The 16,754-nt window shown below is 41.8% G+C and overlaps 1 protein-coding gene across 1 annotated transcript in view; it reads right to left on the reverse strand.

Moving 5' to 3' along the window:
- The window catches only part of camk1da (calcium/calmodulin-dependent protein kinase 1Da), a 45,712-nt gene that overhangs the window by 2,278 nt on the left and 26,680 nt on the right, over window positions 1-16,754 (reverse strand). The window contains exons 4-8 of the mRNA XM_070928825.1: window positions 8,688-8,826; window positions 8,129-8,255; window positions 4,277-4,352; window positions 769-881; window positions 64-142 (exon numbers count right to left, since the gene is read on the reverse strand). Coding sequence (XP_070784926.1) covers window positions 64-142; window positions 769-881; window positions 4,277-4,352; window positions 8,129-8,255; window positions 8,688-8,826 — 534 coding nt within the window. The remainder of the gene's footprint in view (window positions 1-63; window positions 143-768; window positions 882-4,276; window positions 4,353-8,128; window positions 8,256-8,687; window positions 8,827-16,754) is intronic.

Here is a 16,754-nt window from a genome sequence, read left to right on the forward strand (position 1 = left end):
TACCTGTATTGAATTTATGCCTTTTTATTAGCCTGTGTATGCCATTCTGTGTGTGTTTCTCACCAGGGATGTCTGAGTGCCTGGTCACAGGTGAATCGCTTGGCTGGATCTTTCTCCATCAGATTGCCGATGAAATCCTTGGCTGGGAGAAAACAACATCAAAAAGGCCATAAAACGTCAATAACCTTAGCCACACAAGCAGCATTTTGAAACATAGACTGTGATTTGTGACTCACAGACAACAATATCTTATTGAGTTTGGGTTTCAAAGAGTTTCAAAGCTTCAAAAAGGGTTGAAGCTGCATCTTCAGTTGAGGTGAAAAATCCCAAATTGGATTTATGAGGTTTTTTACAAAATAGCAGAAATCTGCAAAATGCAATTATCTGTTGTCTGGCAAAATCTAGCAACTCCGGTCTGGGTCCATTTGCTCTGAGCACCGTCTGATATATTTGCTTCAAGAGGAAACCTGACACAAAGCTTTACCTGACAGCACATAAATGCCATTTTATCCCCATCGACACACACACACTGGACTGGAGTCTCAAATGGGGTTCCAGCAAACACAAAGCTGGTTTTACGGCCAGGCTTCGCACATAGCTGTGGTATTGACTGATGACCCCACACACTCACTCACACACACATTCCCAAATACATTCATTCCAGGCAGATGACTTCAGAGATTGGGATGGAGAGCTGGTCTGTGGTCCATATGTGCACATGGTGGACAGAAGAGGAGGAGGAGGAGGAGGAGGAAGACAGAGGCTCACCTGAGTCCGATATGTCATCCCAGTACGGCGCGTCAAACTCGTAGTCGGCTTTCAGGATCTGTTCGAACAGCTTGGAGTCGTTCTCATCGTAGAACGGAGGGTAACCACACAGCCTGCAGACAGGAGGGTGAGACTCAGTCAGCCAGTCTGTTCACTGTTTAGTCCATTTATTCATGTCATACGGATTCATTTGTTCATTTATTAATTGATTTACCAAATCATATAATTTAGGGCTGAAACTATTAGTTGGCCTTGCTCTGGATGTAAGGGGCTTCTTTTAACTGTGAATTTGTTATTGGTGTCTTGCCCGTATTTGTGGCAAGAGACAAAGTGACGTTGGTTAATGCTGACAGCCCCTTTACTCGTAGTCTTGGCAGTAGTTGGCTGTATCACCTTAATCAGGTTAACGTGAGACCAACGGTTCCCAGTGTTGGTGAACTCAACTGAGCTGAAGCTCCGGTCTGATTCTCCATAATGAGCCAACTAAACCAACAGCAGAGCTGCTGCTCAACCAAAAACATCATCTTCACCTCATTACTTGAGTTCTGGATGCACCAAGAGATTTTCATAAAAACTCATTAAAATGCCATTCTCCATCGATACACACACACACACACACACACACACACACACACACACACACACACACACACACACACACACACACACACACACACACAAAAGGAATAAAAGAAAAACACACCGGGAAGAAAGATTCTGCCTGCCGTGAAGAAAGAAAGGCTTTCCATTTGTTTTTCTAGTTTCTCATTTGGTTAAAGACCCACCTGTCACTCAGCTAACCCTCCACTCCATTGAACACACTCTCTCTCTCACACACACACACACACACACACACATCAGGAAGAAACTCAGCTTCCGTCTGGTGTGAAGAGATGCTTCCCTTCTGTTTTTCTGCTTTCACGTTTGGTTGGAGACTCAGCCGTCGCTCACCATCCATCCCGCTGAACACACACACACACACACACACACACACACACACACATTCAGGATCCCAGGTGGTTATCATGGCTGATTACCTGATGTGATCTTTCCACCTGAGCAGCAACTAAAAGCTAACAAGGTCTGAATTCCAACGCTAATTGTGCTAATTGCCAGCAGGGAGGCGCTCTCTCTCTCACACACACACACACACACACACACACACACACACACACACACACTTTCTTCACTGAGATGGCAGCTGTACCAAAACCTAATTTTAATCACTTTTATAGAAGAAATGTAGTTTACAGACATATAAACACACACACACACACGGACACACACAAACACATACACACACAAACACACCATTGTATGCAAAAGAAAAGGAAAGAAAGAGAGAGAGAGGGTGAGAGACCTTCATATCACAGTCTCATCACAAACCCGTTAGACACACGAAGGTTCGTGCCTTCCTCTCTGCCACCTCTCACACTCTCCATCCCATAAACCTGCTGCTGACCTCTGACCTCTGACCCCTGACCCCTGATCTGACCTCACGCGCAAGATAATAATGTCAGGTCAGGTGGAGCACACACCCACATAAAATGGAGATGCAGATGGAGAAACGCACACACCTTAAAAGAATTAAAGTGGTGGCTTCGGGCATCAACAGCATTGTACACACATTAGTGGTCATGCTCTGAGGACACCCACGCACACACACACACACACACACACACATGAAAGTGTGTGTGTGGTGGTAAGAGGTGGGGGTGACGCGGCAGAAGAAAAACAAAAAGCAGGGAGAAAAAGAGAAAAAGAAGTCTAGCCTGCAGCTCCATGTCCATACAAGGCCATTCAGCAGAGCTCCATCTGGCTCTGATGACGGCACAGAAGCAACATCATCAACACACACACACACACACACACACACACACACACACACACACACTGGCAGGGAAAAATCAACAAATACACACATACATGTTGGACCAACGCGAGTATTTCCAGTTCAGCCCCAGAGCAGAGTTGTGCTACGTGACCTTTGAGGGCATTAGGCTCCATGCACACATTAGCATTAGCTAACTGTTACCGCATTTGCTCGACAAACCAATGCTAACTACTAGCTTAATGAAAAGAATGTGAAGGTGAGTTTTGTGTGTGTACAAGCGTAGCTGGAGGTGAGTCATTCTGTGTCATATGTGTGTCTGACGTTCAATAGATGTTGCGCTGTTACAGATTCCTACGTGAAGAAGAAGACAGATGTCTAAGCAGAGCTGTTTTCAGTTGATTTGATGGAGCTTCAAGTACTGTAAGTCCCAAGTCTATGGAGTGAAAATATCCCTTTACCCGTGTGTTATAAGATTTACAAATATAATTTACAACTATTTGTTCCTAGCGACATTTAACCTTTGACCATTCAATGTAAAGAAGGGGAGATGGAGCCAAGTGGGGCCTTTTTTACAAACATGAAACATCCAAACAAAAGGGTTAGGGTTACACAAGTCTTGTGTAGTGTATTTAAGAATACATTTTTACACATGTGAGTTTTCCGCCACTTTCCAAGGAAAAATAGCGCAAAAAAATATCTGTGTGGGTTTCCATCTACAGGATGAGACTGACAAATGCACAAATGAATATCCACAAATGTTCATGGCATGTACACACAATCCCTCACCTTACATGCAAGGATTACAGTCATGCCGCACTGATGATGCAGAAATGATGACGATTCATTCGCGTCCAAAATCTACATTTACTGCTCAGTGTTGAGTGAATCGCTGCATGTCTAGCATGTAGTGAATACGTTAAGTGGGGAGTGAGTCGGACATGGCTTTAGACATTTTGACATGACACAGTAATAAAATCACAGGTGTAGATAATACAATTAATGATGGCTGTATTCCATTTAGCTGCTTCAGTTTCAGGATTCCTGGTATTGTGCATGCTGGCTCACTGTCTCACTGGGACTCTTGAATAGAACAGAGCCATCGTTAATGTCATATAATCATATTAATTACACCTGCGCCTTTCCTACAACGACAAGTCAAAATGGAAAAAAATCTGTTCAATTTAATAAAACAAATTGAAATGAATGGATATTATTCACTTCTAATAGCCTACAACTGCAAAATCATTACAGTGATATTTCCAGGGGAACTGGTAAGTCGTTAATCTATTAGGCCGTGCTTTTTTTCCTTTCAAAATACTTAAGACATGAGTCAAAACCAATCACCTTTTATTAATTCAAGTCTTTTGCTTTCACAACTCAACTGTAGTCTTTAAAGGCCCAGCACGACTCCCACTTGTTCTGGCTGGTTAGGCTTCTGCTCAGGTTAAAGAGGGTGGAGAACAGGCCTCTTCCACAGCATTTCGACTCATCATAGTCAGTCAGTTTTTATCATGGTATCACAGCTTATATGATACACAGATTTCCCAACTTGATGGTCTGACATGAGGTGTTCATGTGGCTCCTGGTGAGAAATGCATGTGAACTGTGGCTGCTTGTATGACACCACTTGCTGTACAGAGCGATGTAACACAAAGAGGAAGAGTTGATACTCACAGGATGTAGGCGATCACTCCAATGGACCAGCAGTCCACTGCCTTGCTGTACGGCTTCTGGGCGAGAACCTCTGGAGCTGAAAGTGAAAGAAAAACCTGGTTAGCCGTGGCTACTTGTTTTTGCTATGTGGAACTGCTGCTGAACTAATGTAACTCCATTTTTCAGTAACCTTGTTTTTTGTTTAACTAAGCGTAAATTTGGATTGTGTTTTTAGTAGCATTTTACTTTCTTGCCAGCTTGAGGTCCAGTTAAAACGGCTGTGCGATTTTTACATGACAATTTAGCCGTTTTATGAGCCTGAATACAGAGAGTCGACTCTCCAAGTCTGTGCAAATTAAAATCACATGTCAGTTTGCTTAATGGTGGGAAAAGTTCTGCAGGAGGTACAGGTTCTCACGGCGGCAAAGACTTGTACCTGGCATGAAAAAGACCCGTAACTGTCTGGCCCAAAGCCAGGATGGACCCAGAGAAAAAACCCAAACAAAGCAAATCTTTTTCTCTTTAAAGACTTTTAGTTTTCCTGTATTTCAACATAAAGCAAACTGCTGTTTTGTAAAGTCAGACTTGTTTCTAACCTTTGCACTGCTCTGCTGTCATCATCACACTACTGATGTTTGGAGGGCAGGCTGGCCCGGCCTGACCTTCCTCTGCAACTCATTACCGAGCCTCGGACAGAGCAAATTACTGACTACAGTGAGCTCACCATAACATCACCTCACACATACACACACAAGGCTGGATGGAAATAGACTTGGCACACGTACGCACACGCATGCACACGCACACATAGCAAGATATGAAGAAATACCGCTCATATCTGGGGCAAAATATAAACTTTGCACACATGTGCTGAATCAGAGTGCTTAGCTTTGTTTACAGGTCTACCCTGACTCATTGTGAAGGGGTGTGTGTGTGTGTGTGTTCTTGCTTTGCTGGATTCAGAGGACATTTTTACACACTGAGGTCATTGTTCAAAAAGTGAGTTTAGGGTCACATATCCTCACAGAGAGTAAATATTAAAAATATGGTAGTGATCTGAAATGTTTACAACAATACAACACTATTTCGGTTGCTAAATTCTGATTGCTTCGGTATTTTCTACACAGCACGTTCAACAAGTCATGCGTCAAACACTGGGCAGGACCTCACCATAGTTGGACTTTTGGTTGATGAGGTATGAGTCTCTGTTTCGGTTCTTTTGAGCAGTTATTTCCAAATAACTTGTTGATTGTGTTGTGCCAAAACTTGTGCCTCGTTAACGTGAGCTTTCAGATGGTTTGTCTCACTTTTTTGCGGAAGAAAACAACCATATCAGGTCAAAAGGTTGCTCATCAATTACTTTCTAAATTTCAGGATACTGGAATTTTGCAGAGATGAAGACAAATGTAGGAAAAGGAGAGGTTTTGCTTTGACTGATTACTCGAATCCTCCTTTATAAGATATGTTGTTATATTCTATTTGTAAGGTGACCTTTTAACATCTGGCCAAGCAGAAGGGATATGAAATTATCCTCCTAGGGTAACTCTGGCTCACTGTCCCTATTAAACTGAATAACTAAATAAACTAATAATAAAATAAAATAGAATAAAGGAGGTGTCACTGGAAGACTGTTACAGTGAAGCAGCTGCAGGTGTGTGACACATTCTGCAGTAGTTCCACGGCCTCTGAGAACACGGCAACTTTGATTTCTGTTGGAGAATTCTGTTGGAAGTTCTTCATAAGTATAGTAAAACAAGGCGTGTGTGCACATGTATGTACTCATCGTTCAGGTCTGGTTTTCATTTGGTGCGTTCTGAGTTATATTTAGACACACACACACACGAGCAGGATGGGATAGATGGACGAGAGAGGTGCAGAGAGACATATGACAAAAGAGAGAGACTGACGTGAGGCTTTGACCATTTAAAGTCAACTCATGGCTGGCGTGATTTTATTTTTTTGATTTTGAGTGTGTGTGTGCGTGCATATCTGAGTCATTAGTATCTGCAGTTTTGTTCAGTCAAATTTCATAGGTTTTAAAATAAAAAAGAAAGAAATGCAGGCAGTTTATGAGCAGCTGATAAAACTTCTAAAAATACTGAATTGTTACACGACATGAACTCCAGCTGGGTTCAGTAAAGTTGGCCAGTTGGGGGCGCTGCAAAATCTATTTCAAAAGTTCAACATTAAAAATTGAAACTCTTATTTATGTACGTGTCTGTCTGTATTTCAATGACAGATTTGTTTATGTGAGAGTTTGTACGATGTTTGTCAAAACAACCAGTTTGTTTGTGCTCCAACATGGAAGAGTGTGTGCAGTCAACACCGAACATCTGTCTCTTATAACACACACACACACACACACACACACAGGGAGATGCACTGAACTGCGCACGCAAACAAATATACATACACACACATTCATACTAGCACACGTGCACACACACATGCACACCAGTCCATGTTGAAACTGCAGAGAGGGGTGGTCTGTCAGGGAGTGATAAGCTCGATTGGGGAGTGTGTGTGCGTTTGTGAAGTGTGAAGTGCACACAGATTTGACTATTTGAACAACACACACACGCGCACACACACACACACACACACACACACACACACACACACACACACACACACACACAGTGCTCCAGATCACAGTGAATGAACAAAGATGATGCAGGAAACTTAAATGGTGTCAGATGGAAACAACATGCGCTCTTTGAATTTTTCATGCGTTTTGTTGAATTGAAGCCTGCAGGAATAAAAGACAGCAGGTCCATATTTACGCTGTGTAGTGACATCGTGAGAAATAAAAACTTCTGTGTGAGCTATGACCTCCATCACCAAACCCTGGCAAAACACAAAATCTATTGCCTTTTCCCTAAACCCCTCCCCGAGTAGCAACTGTCCAATCACAGCCTAGCAACCGTAACTAGGTACAGCAAAAATACAAGAGCAAAAAACGATGGATTAGATTAAACAGCATGTTTAGCTGCGGCTAACTAGCTTACTGCGTACAGGAGTGACCTAGGGGTACTTTCAAGACCAAGAGGCATTTCATGCGATATTATTTTCTGTGGTCACAGGTTACATAAAAAAAAAAAAGCCAGGTTCATAATAGCACATCAAGTGTGTAGTATTTCACCACTGAATAGAAGCCAGTCCTGGATGCTATCAGAGTTTAGGCTAACGTTAGCGGCTCTGCTCTTTATTGGATTTGGAGAAGTTTACACTCGTTATCTGAGACAGCAAGACATTCGCCCAACACATCGTTCAGTCCTCATCTTAAAAGCCTTTTCTCTGGTAACATTAAAAGTTAAATATGGACAGCAAAGCATAAATCTAACCTAACCTTGCTCGTATTAAAGTTACGGGGCTAAACACCGTTGTGTTAAAATTAAATAAGTGATCTTATCCCTTGTCATACTAATAATAGTAGGACTAACTACTCTGCAATATAAGAACAGTGCCGTTTGTTAATTTCCATGTCTTCTACATGAACCGTCTAGTGAGGATGTAATTTTTTAGCTGGGACATGCAGCTTCAGCCACACAATATCATGTGTGTAGCCATGATGTGCATATATAAGACCCTTTGACAGACTTCTGGTTTTAAAATGAGTCAGACTGAAACAGTAAAAAGACTAAAAACCACCATTATCAACATGTGCTACATGTGTACCGCTTGAGAATGGAAAGCTTGACTAGGCATAACAACAGTAACTAAGGGGAGCGAGGCGTAGAGATCGGTTAATTATCTCTTCAGAGAAGTTTGTTTTCATGGACAGTAGTGATAAATGGTGACTTTTTTGAAGGGAGAGAGAAGGAGAAGAACAATTGCAGACTTTTGGAGGCCAGGGAAGACTGACTAACTTACCCACATATCCCGGCGTGCCGCAGGCAGTGGACATGACGTCACCACTGCCCTCCATCTTGGAAAGACCGAAGTCGCTGATCATGATCTTTGACTCGTCTTGGGGATTAAAGTACAGCAAGTTCTCTGGCTGGAGGAAGGAGACAGAGGGAAAGAAAAGAGAGAAGAAGTGTTTTTATTTCCTTTTTGTGGTTTTCATGGGTTTTAAGTTCATGGTCGTTTTGGTCAATTATTACTTAACATCAGAGTCTCAGCTATTAAAGAAAATGACAGACACAAGCTTCTTTCCTTCATCTTTTTACACTGCGCTGGTTTATGGAGGTTGCTCTGACCAATCCCCTCTCTTTCAACAGCCGGCACGCGCCACGCTGACCCACAATGCACTGCATGTGTCGAGCCACTGCCCTTTATTGCTGCAGTAAATCAATTGCTGTCAAGTGAGAACGAACCACTCGTGTGTGGATTTAAAATGTGGGAGGGGAGTGTGTGTGTGTGTGTGTGTGTGTGTGTGTGTGTGTGTGTGTGTGTGTGTGTGTGTGTGTGTGTGTGTGTTTTACAGTACCTTCAGGTCTCGGTGTACGATGCCCATCTTGTGCAGGTAGTTCACAGCGTCCAGGACTTGTCGGATCAGCGTGCTCGCATCCTTCTCCGTGTAGAAACCTTTTTCCACGATTCGGTCGAACAGCTCGCCGCCGGACACCCTGCAGAATGGGAAGGAGTGTGTGTGTGTGAGTGTCAGTGCATGTTTGTCAGAACAACATTGCCATGCATGCACATGCACACACACACACAGGCTGTGACAGGCTGGGCGGGGGGTTTGCTGGGTTGAGATTTCGGGGTAATTTATGAGCTGTAGATGTTTCCAGCCAAGAGTGTGTGAAAGCTGTGAGCGATGTGCTACCTCAGACAGACTTACACACAATCATACACCCTGCAGCATTTACCATGCCGTGTAACATGTTCATGTTATTTCTGAAAGTGTGATAAAAGGTGGAAAATGCATTCCCATATATTCCTGGAAAGTGTTTCCTTCCATCCTTCACACCGATTCCCGACAAAGTTCCTTACTCCTCTCTGTTTCGTATGCAGCACCCAAAATTCCAGAATATTCCCAGATTATTCCTTGCTTGTGTGAGTTTGTACAGCTCTGTGTGCGCAGACAGAATGAAACCCAACATTGCTGAAAGAAAAAAAAAAGAGAAAAGAAACACACTCCAAGAAAAACACTTACAGAAGTTCATCTATAATCTCTCCCCTCTGGCAGATTCCTTCAATATTTAGTTTGATGTTTTATGACTCCAGACCACATGAAATGACTTGTTCAGGTGTACATACAGTATGTACTGATGCGAACTGGCCCATCATCTGCTGTACAGACACATAGCTCCCCCTGCTGGACGACAACCTCTTCCTTCAGCACATCTAAAGGTTTGTATGTTAATGTGGACTATTTGCAGTACAAATTGTAGCAAAATGGCAACATAAGTAACATGTAAGTAGTAACTGCAGTAACACAGCAGCAGTCATTTTAATATTACTAGTAATAATAATAATAATAATAATAGTGGTAGTAGCAGCAGTAGTAGTAACCAACTAACCTTGTAGTCTAAATAGTGCTTTAAAGCACAATGAAGGACACACACACACACACACAGGCGTCTGTACATAAGCGCTAATACACACCAGTGGCCAGAAATGTGCACTTAAAACACCACAGACACACAAGAATGCTTAAAAAGGCACACACGTGCACGTGCATACACACACACACACACACACACACACACACACACACACACAGTTGCACAGAGTATCTGTGGGGCGTCGTCACGGCGACAGATCAGATTAGAGCCTGTGGAAGTTAAACTCTAATGAAGTTTCTGAAAAAAAGACCAGAATTAATTGCTAATCCTCTCTCTCTTCAAAGAGGGCAGCGACTCGTTGGGTTTCAGATGCAGTCATGTCTGGGAATGACAAGAAAGGGCTAAACACACACACACACACACACACACACACACACACACACACACACACACACACACACACACACACACACACACACACACACACACACACACACACACACACACAGCAAAAGGGAGATCAGCCACCAGGCTGCATGGTTGCGTAAGCGTTTGCGTAAGGAGACCATGGCAATCAGACAGGAGCACCCACACAAGAACACAAGGGGACAGACGGGGACACACACACACACACACACACACACACACACACACACACAGATGTAAGGGCAGGACCACATACACACTACTACTAAAACCTATTAGCGAGCATACACACCATAGACTGTATATAAAGATATTATTTATATAATTTATATACAGACTACGATACACACAAAGACAACACAGAGAGACACATACAAGGTCAAACACATACACACATCAAAGGCAAACACTATTAACACAATGTCACACACATACACACAGCCAGTAAAACAAGACTAAAGGATTTTCAAATGACCTCCGTTCAGCTTCTCTCATTTCATACACAGTGAAAAAAAAACTCAAAACATCCACTATCAAGGAGGTCAAAGGTCATACAATTTATTTATGTCGCAGGCGGTGTTCACTCCCTGCTCACTATAGTGCACTATATTTACGCTCCACCATTTTATTTGAGTATGAAATGTATGCTCTATATAGTGCCCTCAAAAGTACGTAGCATGTACATCCAGATTTTCTGATAACAATCCCACAACGCAGTGTGTTGCAATTTATAGATGAGAAAACAACCACTCTGCCGTCAGTTATGATGCAAAATGATGATGATCATAAGAGTCCGAAATCTTAATTCACGGCCCACGACAGACTAAACCCCCGAGTGTCTATTATGTCCCTATTATATAGGGAGCAGTGATTGAGTGAACGAGGGAGTGATTTCAAACACAGCTCCGGTCTACATACAATCAAAGATGCACAACAGAAAACATGTTGCTGGTAATGCTATACCTCTGGACATTTTCTGCATTTAGAAAAAAAAAACACTTCCTGGAACACAATAAGATTACGTTTTTTACAGTCCTCGCTTTTTACAGCATGAAACGTAATACTTTTTGCTGTGACCATTAAAAAGTCCTCCACAGCCACCGTCCATCCACACGGGTGTTTCTCCTCCTCGCTCCTAATCGTTTGAGCTGCTAGCTACTAGCTTTAATTCATGACTCGACCTCAATCTATAATATATATTATAAAAAAAACTAATATCATTAACGACTAAGTCATGACAGTGAGACAGTCAAGCAACCGGCACCATACCAGGAACCTGAATATGAAGCAGCTGAATGGAATCCAGCCATCATCCATTTTATTGTTTGCCATGAATCAGCGTGCCACATATTCACTGGTTCTGTCTTCTTTCTTCTCTTTTACACCATTTCTCTTTCCAGAATACACAGACTTTCAATCAATCTAAACTGAGAATAATTCAACAAATTGCTCATCACTTTAAATTTCAAGTCATCTTCAGATGCTTGCTTAAAGCACAACGATGTTTCTAGGGGTAGAGTCATCTCTGTTTTCCAACTATTGAAGGATGATTTTCAGGTATTAACATTTTTCCATATTAAATGTTGCAACATTTCTCCCTCCTCCTGTCCCAACCCCACATCCATCTCTCGTCCGTCAGCTGATGTGCTTGGAGGCCGGCAGTCGCATCGCTCTCTCTCTGGGATGGCCGTGCATCATGGCTGACAGCAATGCGTCAGATGAAGAGCCATTGCGGTCTTGGGACCTGACTGACTAATCACAACAGAGAGTCAGAGATCTGACCGGAGCTACGGAGCTGCTGAAGTGATTAGTTGCCATCAAGGGAGGAAAGCCCCACTGTTTCTAAGGCTGCAACTATAGATATATATATCTATATATCTATATATATATAGATATATAGATATAATATGTAAAATTACATAGTACTGTGTAGACATTTAGCCAACATTGATGTTTCAAGCTACGAACTGTATTCCCATGTTATGATTTGCATTAGAAAAAACTTTGGTTTGTAAACGGTATTTTGTTGACATTTACTTCCTGAGAGATTCGAGTTCAGAATTTCCCTTCGTTGAACTCCAGGTGTGCCACCGAGGACAGAGGTGCATGTTCAGATGTTGATTTGAATGCTTTCAGAACATCTTTATCTTTTACTAATATGCAATTCACAATACAAATCAACATCAATATAAAGCCCACGTTGCAATGGGTTGCATCGATTTTCATAGCAGCACAGACTGATTGCCTCCCTGCGGTCGAGGTTACGTAAGACAAGCTCTGATGAAGGGGAATGAAGGAAACGCTGTCAGACTGCATCGATCTGCCAGCCTGCAATTACACATAAAATATTCAAAAGTCCTTGTTCCTAAATGAGATTCCTGTCTGCTGAAAAACCCCCCCTCTGACATCTCAATAAATGCACATAATTATAACCGATGAGGCTACTTATTACAGAAGTGATTGGTACAAATGTGTGCAGCAGAAAGTTTCTGCTTCATGTTTGTTGAAATGTGTACTTAGATAACAGTTGGTTATTGCCAGTTACAGAAAATGATGGACGCAGATGCTTTCTGTTTCAGCAGATCAGTTGAATAGTGATGAAGCTACTGTGTACAGCTTAAGGAAGAACCGCCTGCAGCACTGAGGCCAGATGAAAAGGGAGACTGAGCTACTCTCCCTTCTGATTTTACAGAGTCTTCTATATTTTAACATGTTGTTCACAGTGAAGCATGTCTTTCTCTGATTCTCTGCCTCGAAATAAGACATGCAGAATCTTAAAACAGCACTGTGTCCAAGAGAAAAGTGCCATAGCAAAAATAGGAATTATAGGAACAATCACAAAGGTAGAAGGGTCTGGATGATGCTCGCAGATTATCGCAAAGCTTGTCTAAAATGACAAAAATGTCATATGTATATACACATATATATATACATATACATATATATACATATATATATTATATGTATATATATATATATATATGACATTTTTGTTTTGCTTTGGGTTTGAGGGAGAGGGGAGGCGGTCAATTGCAGAGGTCACATTCTGCTTCAGAGCATTTCATCCTCCTCTTTTTATTGACTAGATAAAAAGGATCTGACAAGGCCGTGGTAGTCAATGTCATCAGCTTTTGGTCCGTCAATGGCCGCCCTGCGGCACACATCAAGGTCCTTGAGCCGGTTCCTCAACAGTGTTTTGACCTGTTCAACGGAGAATGCAATGATTGTGCTTTCAACAAATCATACTAACAATCCTTGGGGTGGGGCATATACTGCATATGGCAGATTACACATCATGTTTGTCTTTATTTACCAGCTTGAGGGCAGAGAACACCTGCTTAACGTCGGCAGTCTGGACAGGGGCAGTGAGTGATTTAGACTGCTAGCAAATAAAAACAATGGAATAATGTTATTTTAGTATGAGGACATATTTCCATGACCAGTGATCCAATTCGAAGGCTGTCTTCCAAAAAGCGCAGCTAGCTGCCTTCTTCTTCTTCTGCGGATAACGCGGCTACACTACAGCCTGACTCTGGACGGTAAAACTGAGATCCCATTAGAGCTAGCTTCACAGCGCAGCGTTCAGGCCCAAAACAATGCAGTTTAGCTGGCTTATCCAGCGGCTGTGGATGAGAGGGGAGTTGACTGCTGGAAGTCAAAGACGTCGTAAGTTTATATTCTGCTTGTTTAACAGTTGTTTGATAAATTGCTATTAAAACACATTCGGAGCAGCTGGAAAAAATGTTAATGAGAGCGGGAAGACTGAGTGAAAACAGTGAAGCTGTGGCCAATAAAACCAAAACTATGAGCTGAAAGATGCTAAAATGCTTCTGAGTTGGATGATAATTCTCTGTGGGTTCATCAGTATGACCAACCCCTTTCACGTTGATCCATTGTTAATACCAAAATATTGATCAATGCAGCTGATTAATGCAGATTAATGCATCAAAGTTCATTCATGGAAAACAGAAATGGTGTTTTGAATGAGAAAGTTCAATGTTAATGGAAAATTTCAACAATATTTGCTCGGCATTGTTTAAGAAAGCAATGTGTGTACAGTATCTACTGTAACTTACTTACTTATTGCTCATATATTGCACCCAGGTGCATTTCTAAAATTATTTGCATCTTCAGACAGTGTGAAATATGGTTGCTGTGACATATTTATTCAATTCAACACCCAGCAGATAAAAACGCAGCTCCTTCAGATTTTATGTTTTGCGACATTTCAAAACTTCACAAACGATACTGCAGCGATTCTCAAGGTCACCCTGAAATGTAATAACCCAGATGTTACCTGTGACCCTGAACATGAAGAGTTAAAAAAAAAAACGATCAGAAGAAAGGAAAAATGTAAGTGAGCAGGTGAAAAGGTGATGGTGATGGAAATAAGGTGTGAGAGAAGAGGGAAGGAAAGCAATGAAGTGAGAGGGGAGAGCAGATGGTGTGAGAGAGGAGAGAAAGAAAGCACAGGGGTAGGGGGAGGTGTACAGGAGGACGATGGAGCGGTTACTATCTCTGTCACACTGTTAGAATTGAACAGCCTTTTGCTCTGAAAGGCATTCATTTGATCTATCAGAACGCTTGGCATACAGAAATACTGTGAAAGCAGTAAAATGAGACAGCAGGTTGTGCGGTCAAAACCTCTCGGGATGATGGCTTACTGACTCTGGAAACCTGTGCTATGAAGTATAGCAGAAAAGTACACAACCAGCAGTATTTGTAATAAACTCAGTTGCTGCCAAGACACAGAGTAAAACTTCTAGTGACTATTGCTTTTTGCAATTAGCAACTTGATGACCAGAGCATAATTATTCATACTAAAACGTATAACCGCCTAGAACAAGACTGAATAGGGATTATCACTTCCCCTCTCATGTAACCAACAGCAGTAAGCGTAACAAACGAGTGGCAGCCGGCCAGGAAACAGAAAAGCTCTGTTAACTGGTTTATTCATGACAAGAGGAAACTCAATCAAAAAGGTTAACATTGTAGGTAAACAGCTTAATCAGAGTAAGGCCTCTGGCTGAAGTCTGGCCAACAGAGGGATTTCAGGTGATGTAACGCACACTTCTCGGCAGACATGGAGGAAACTTCAGCTCCGTGAATGTTTCTTAATTTACCATTCGAGTGTCTGAACAGAACAGGATTCATCTCTGTGCTCCCGGTGCTCTTCAGCTTGTTAGCTGGCTAGCCATGCACTAGAGATAGAAACTAGCCCCTGGCCTAGAAAAGTCTTGTTTTAACTACAGTAAGTAACTTTGGACGGAAGAAAAAACGTATTCCCCCTTAAAAATGACAAGTTGAATTAATGAGCACCTTTCAATACACAGGGCTTTGCTGCTACAGCCTTATTATGACCAGTAGCTTATGGTAGCTAACGTTAGTTAATGTTAGATATTGTTGTATAACTGACATTATTGAGTCAGTTCACTCTACGCTTCTGTACTTGTGTTACAGTTAAAGTACCTTTTAGCATTTAGCATTATCTCTTGATTAGCACATGTTGCCACAGTGACTGCTGTTCAGCAAACGTTGCTTTAAAGCATTATGGATTTAAGCTGTTTTCTGGGTTTTTGGTTGACAAACAGCTCTGCCACCAACAAAAATAAAAAAATAAAAAAGATACGGCTACTCCTAAAGTATACATTACTAACAGGGAAATAACATTCCTAATGCCTTAAGCCTTACATCTACAACAGACACACTGCAGTTGTCTTTAGACTAATGCCTTTAGCCTGGATTGAAAATGTCACAATGCACCACTCTGCCTGCTGCTGAACATAAATACCATTTAATATAAGTGACCTCAGTTACAGGTCAGATGAGATCTGACTTAACTATGTCACAGTGGACATAGTTTAGGAGACAACTCTACCTTATCAGCCTCTTACTGAGAATGTTACTACTCTACAGCCACACCACAGCAACCTGTTTAAGCTACAGTAGATCTGTTTCTAACACCACTAACACGTTTTCCTCCACGTTTACTATTACATTTGTGAAATACTGCAAGCCTTTACAGCCAGTGACTGTGAATTCTGTCTGTTCAGCTATAGTTCCTTTGATTTCTCGGTCTTGAAGCTTGCTGGGCCAACCCATTAAAATAATTCAGAAACAGGAAAACAAAACTAATAAAACATAAATGCAGAATATGTATGTAAAGAATATGTAAATCTTCATTCAGGCTAAATTTTGCTTATGTTATTGATTATGACATATAGCTACTATATGAATTACAGAACAATGTCATACCACAAAATCTAGCGAATTAGCTGTTTAATGTAATTCAAAAGTAAAATATCCTCTTTTACTTAAGAGTTTATGCCCTAAATCAAAACTAAAGAAGTTGTGGTTTTACAATATCACAAGAGAAAACTCGTGGTTTCCAATATTTTGACCAGAGATGGCGTTGAAATCGAAGGACCCAAACATGCGCGGTTGGCGGACAGATAATCCGCTGACATCGCGTTGTAAGCATAGCCACTGTTTTGTAATCCACAGCCATGACTTCCACCTGAACTTGACTGAAATGTTTCCAGTGCGAGTGCCAAACTTCCAGACCAACGTCTCCTCTTATGTAAGCAGCAGTAACCTTGCAAGAGGAGGTTAGTAGGGCA

The sequence above is a fragment of the Enoplosus armatus genome, chromosome 22, assembly GCF_043641665.1.
Source record: "Enoplosus armatus isolate fEnoArm2 chromosome 22, fEnoArm2.hap1, whole genome shotgun sequence".
NCBI classification, from domain to species: Eukaryota; Metazoa; Chordata; class Actinopteri; order Centrarchiformes; family Enoplosidae; genus Enoplosus; species Enoplosus armatus.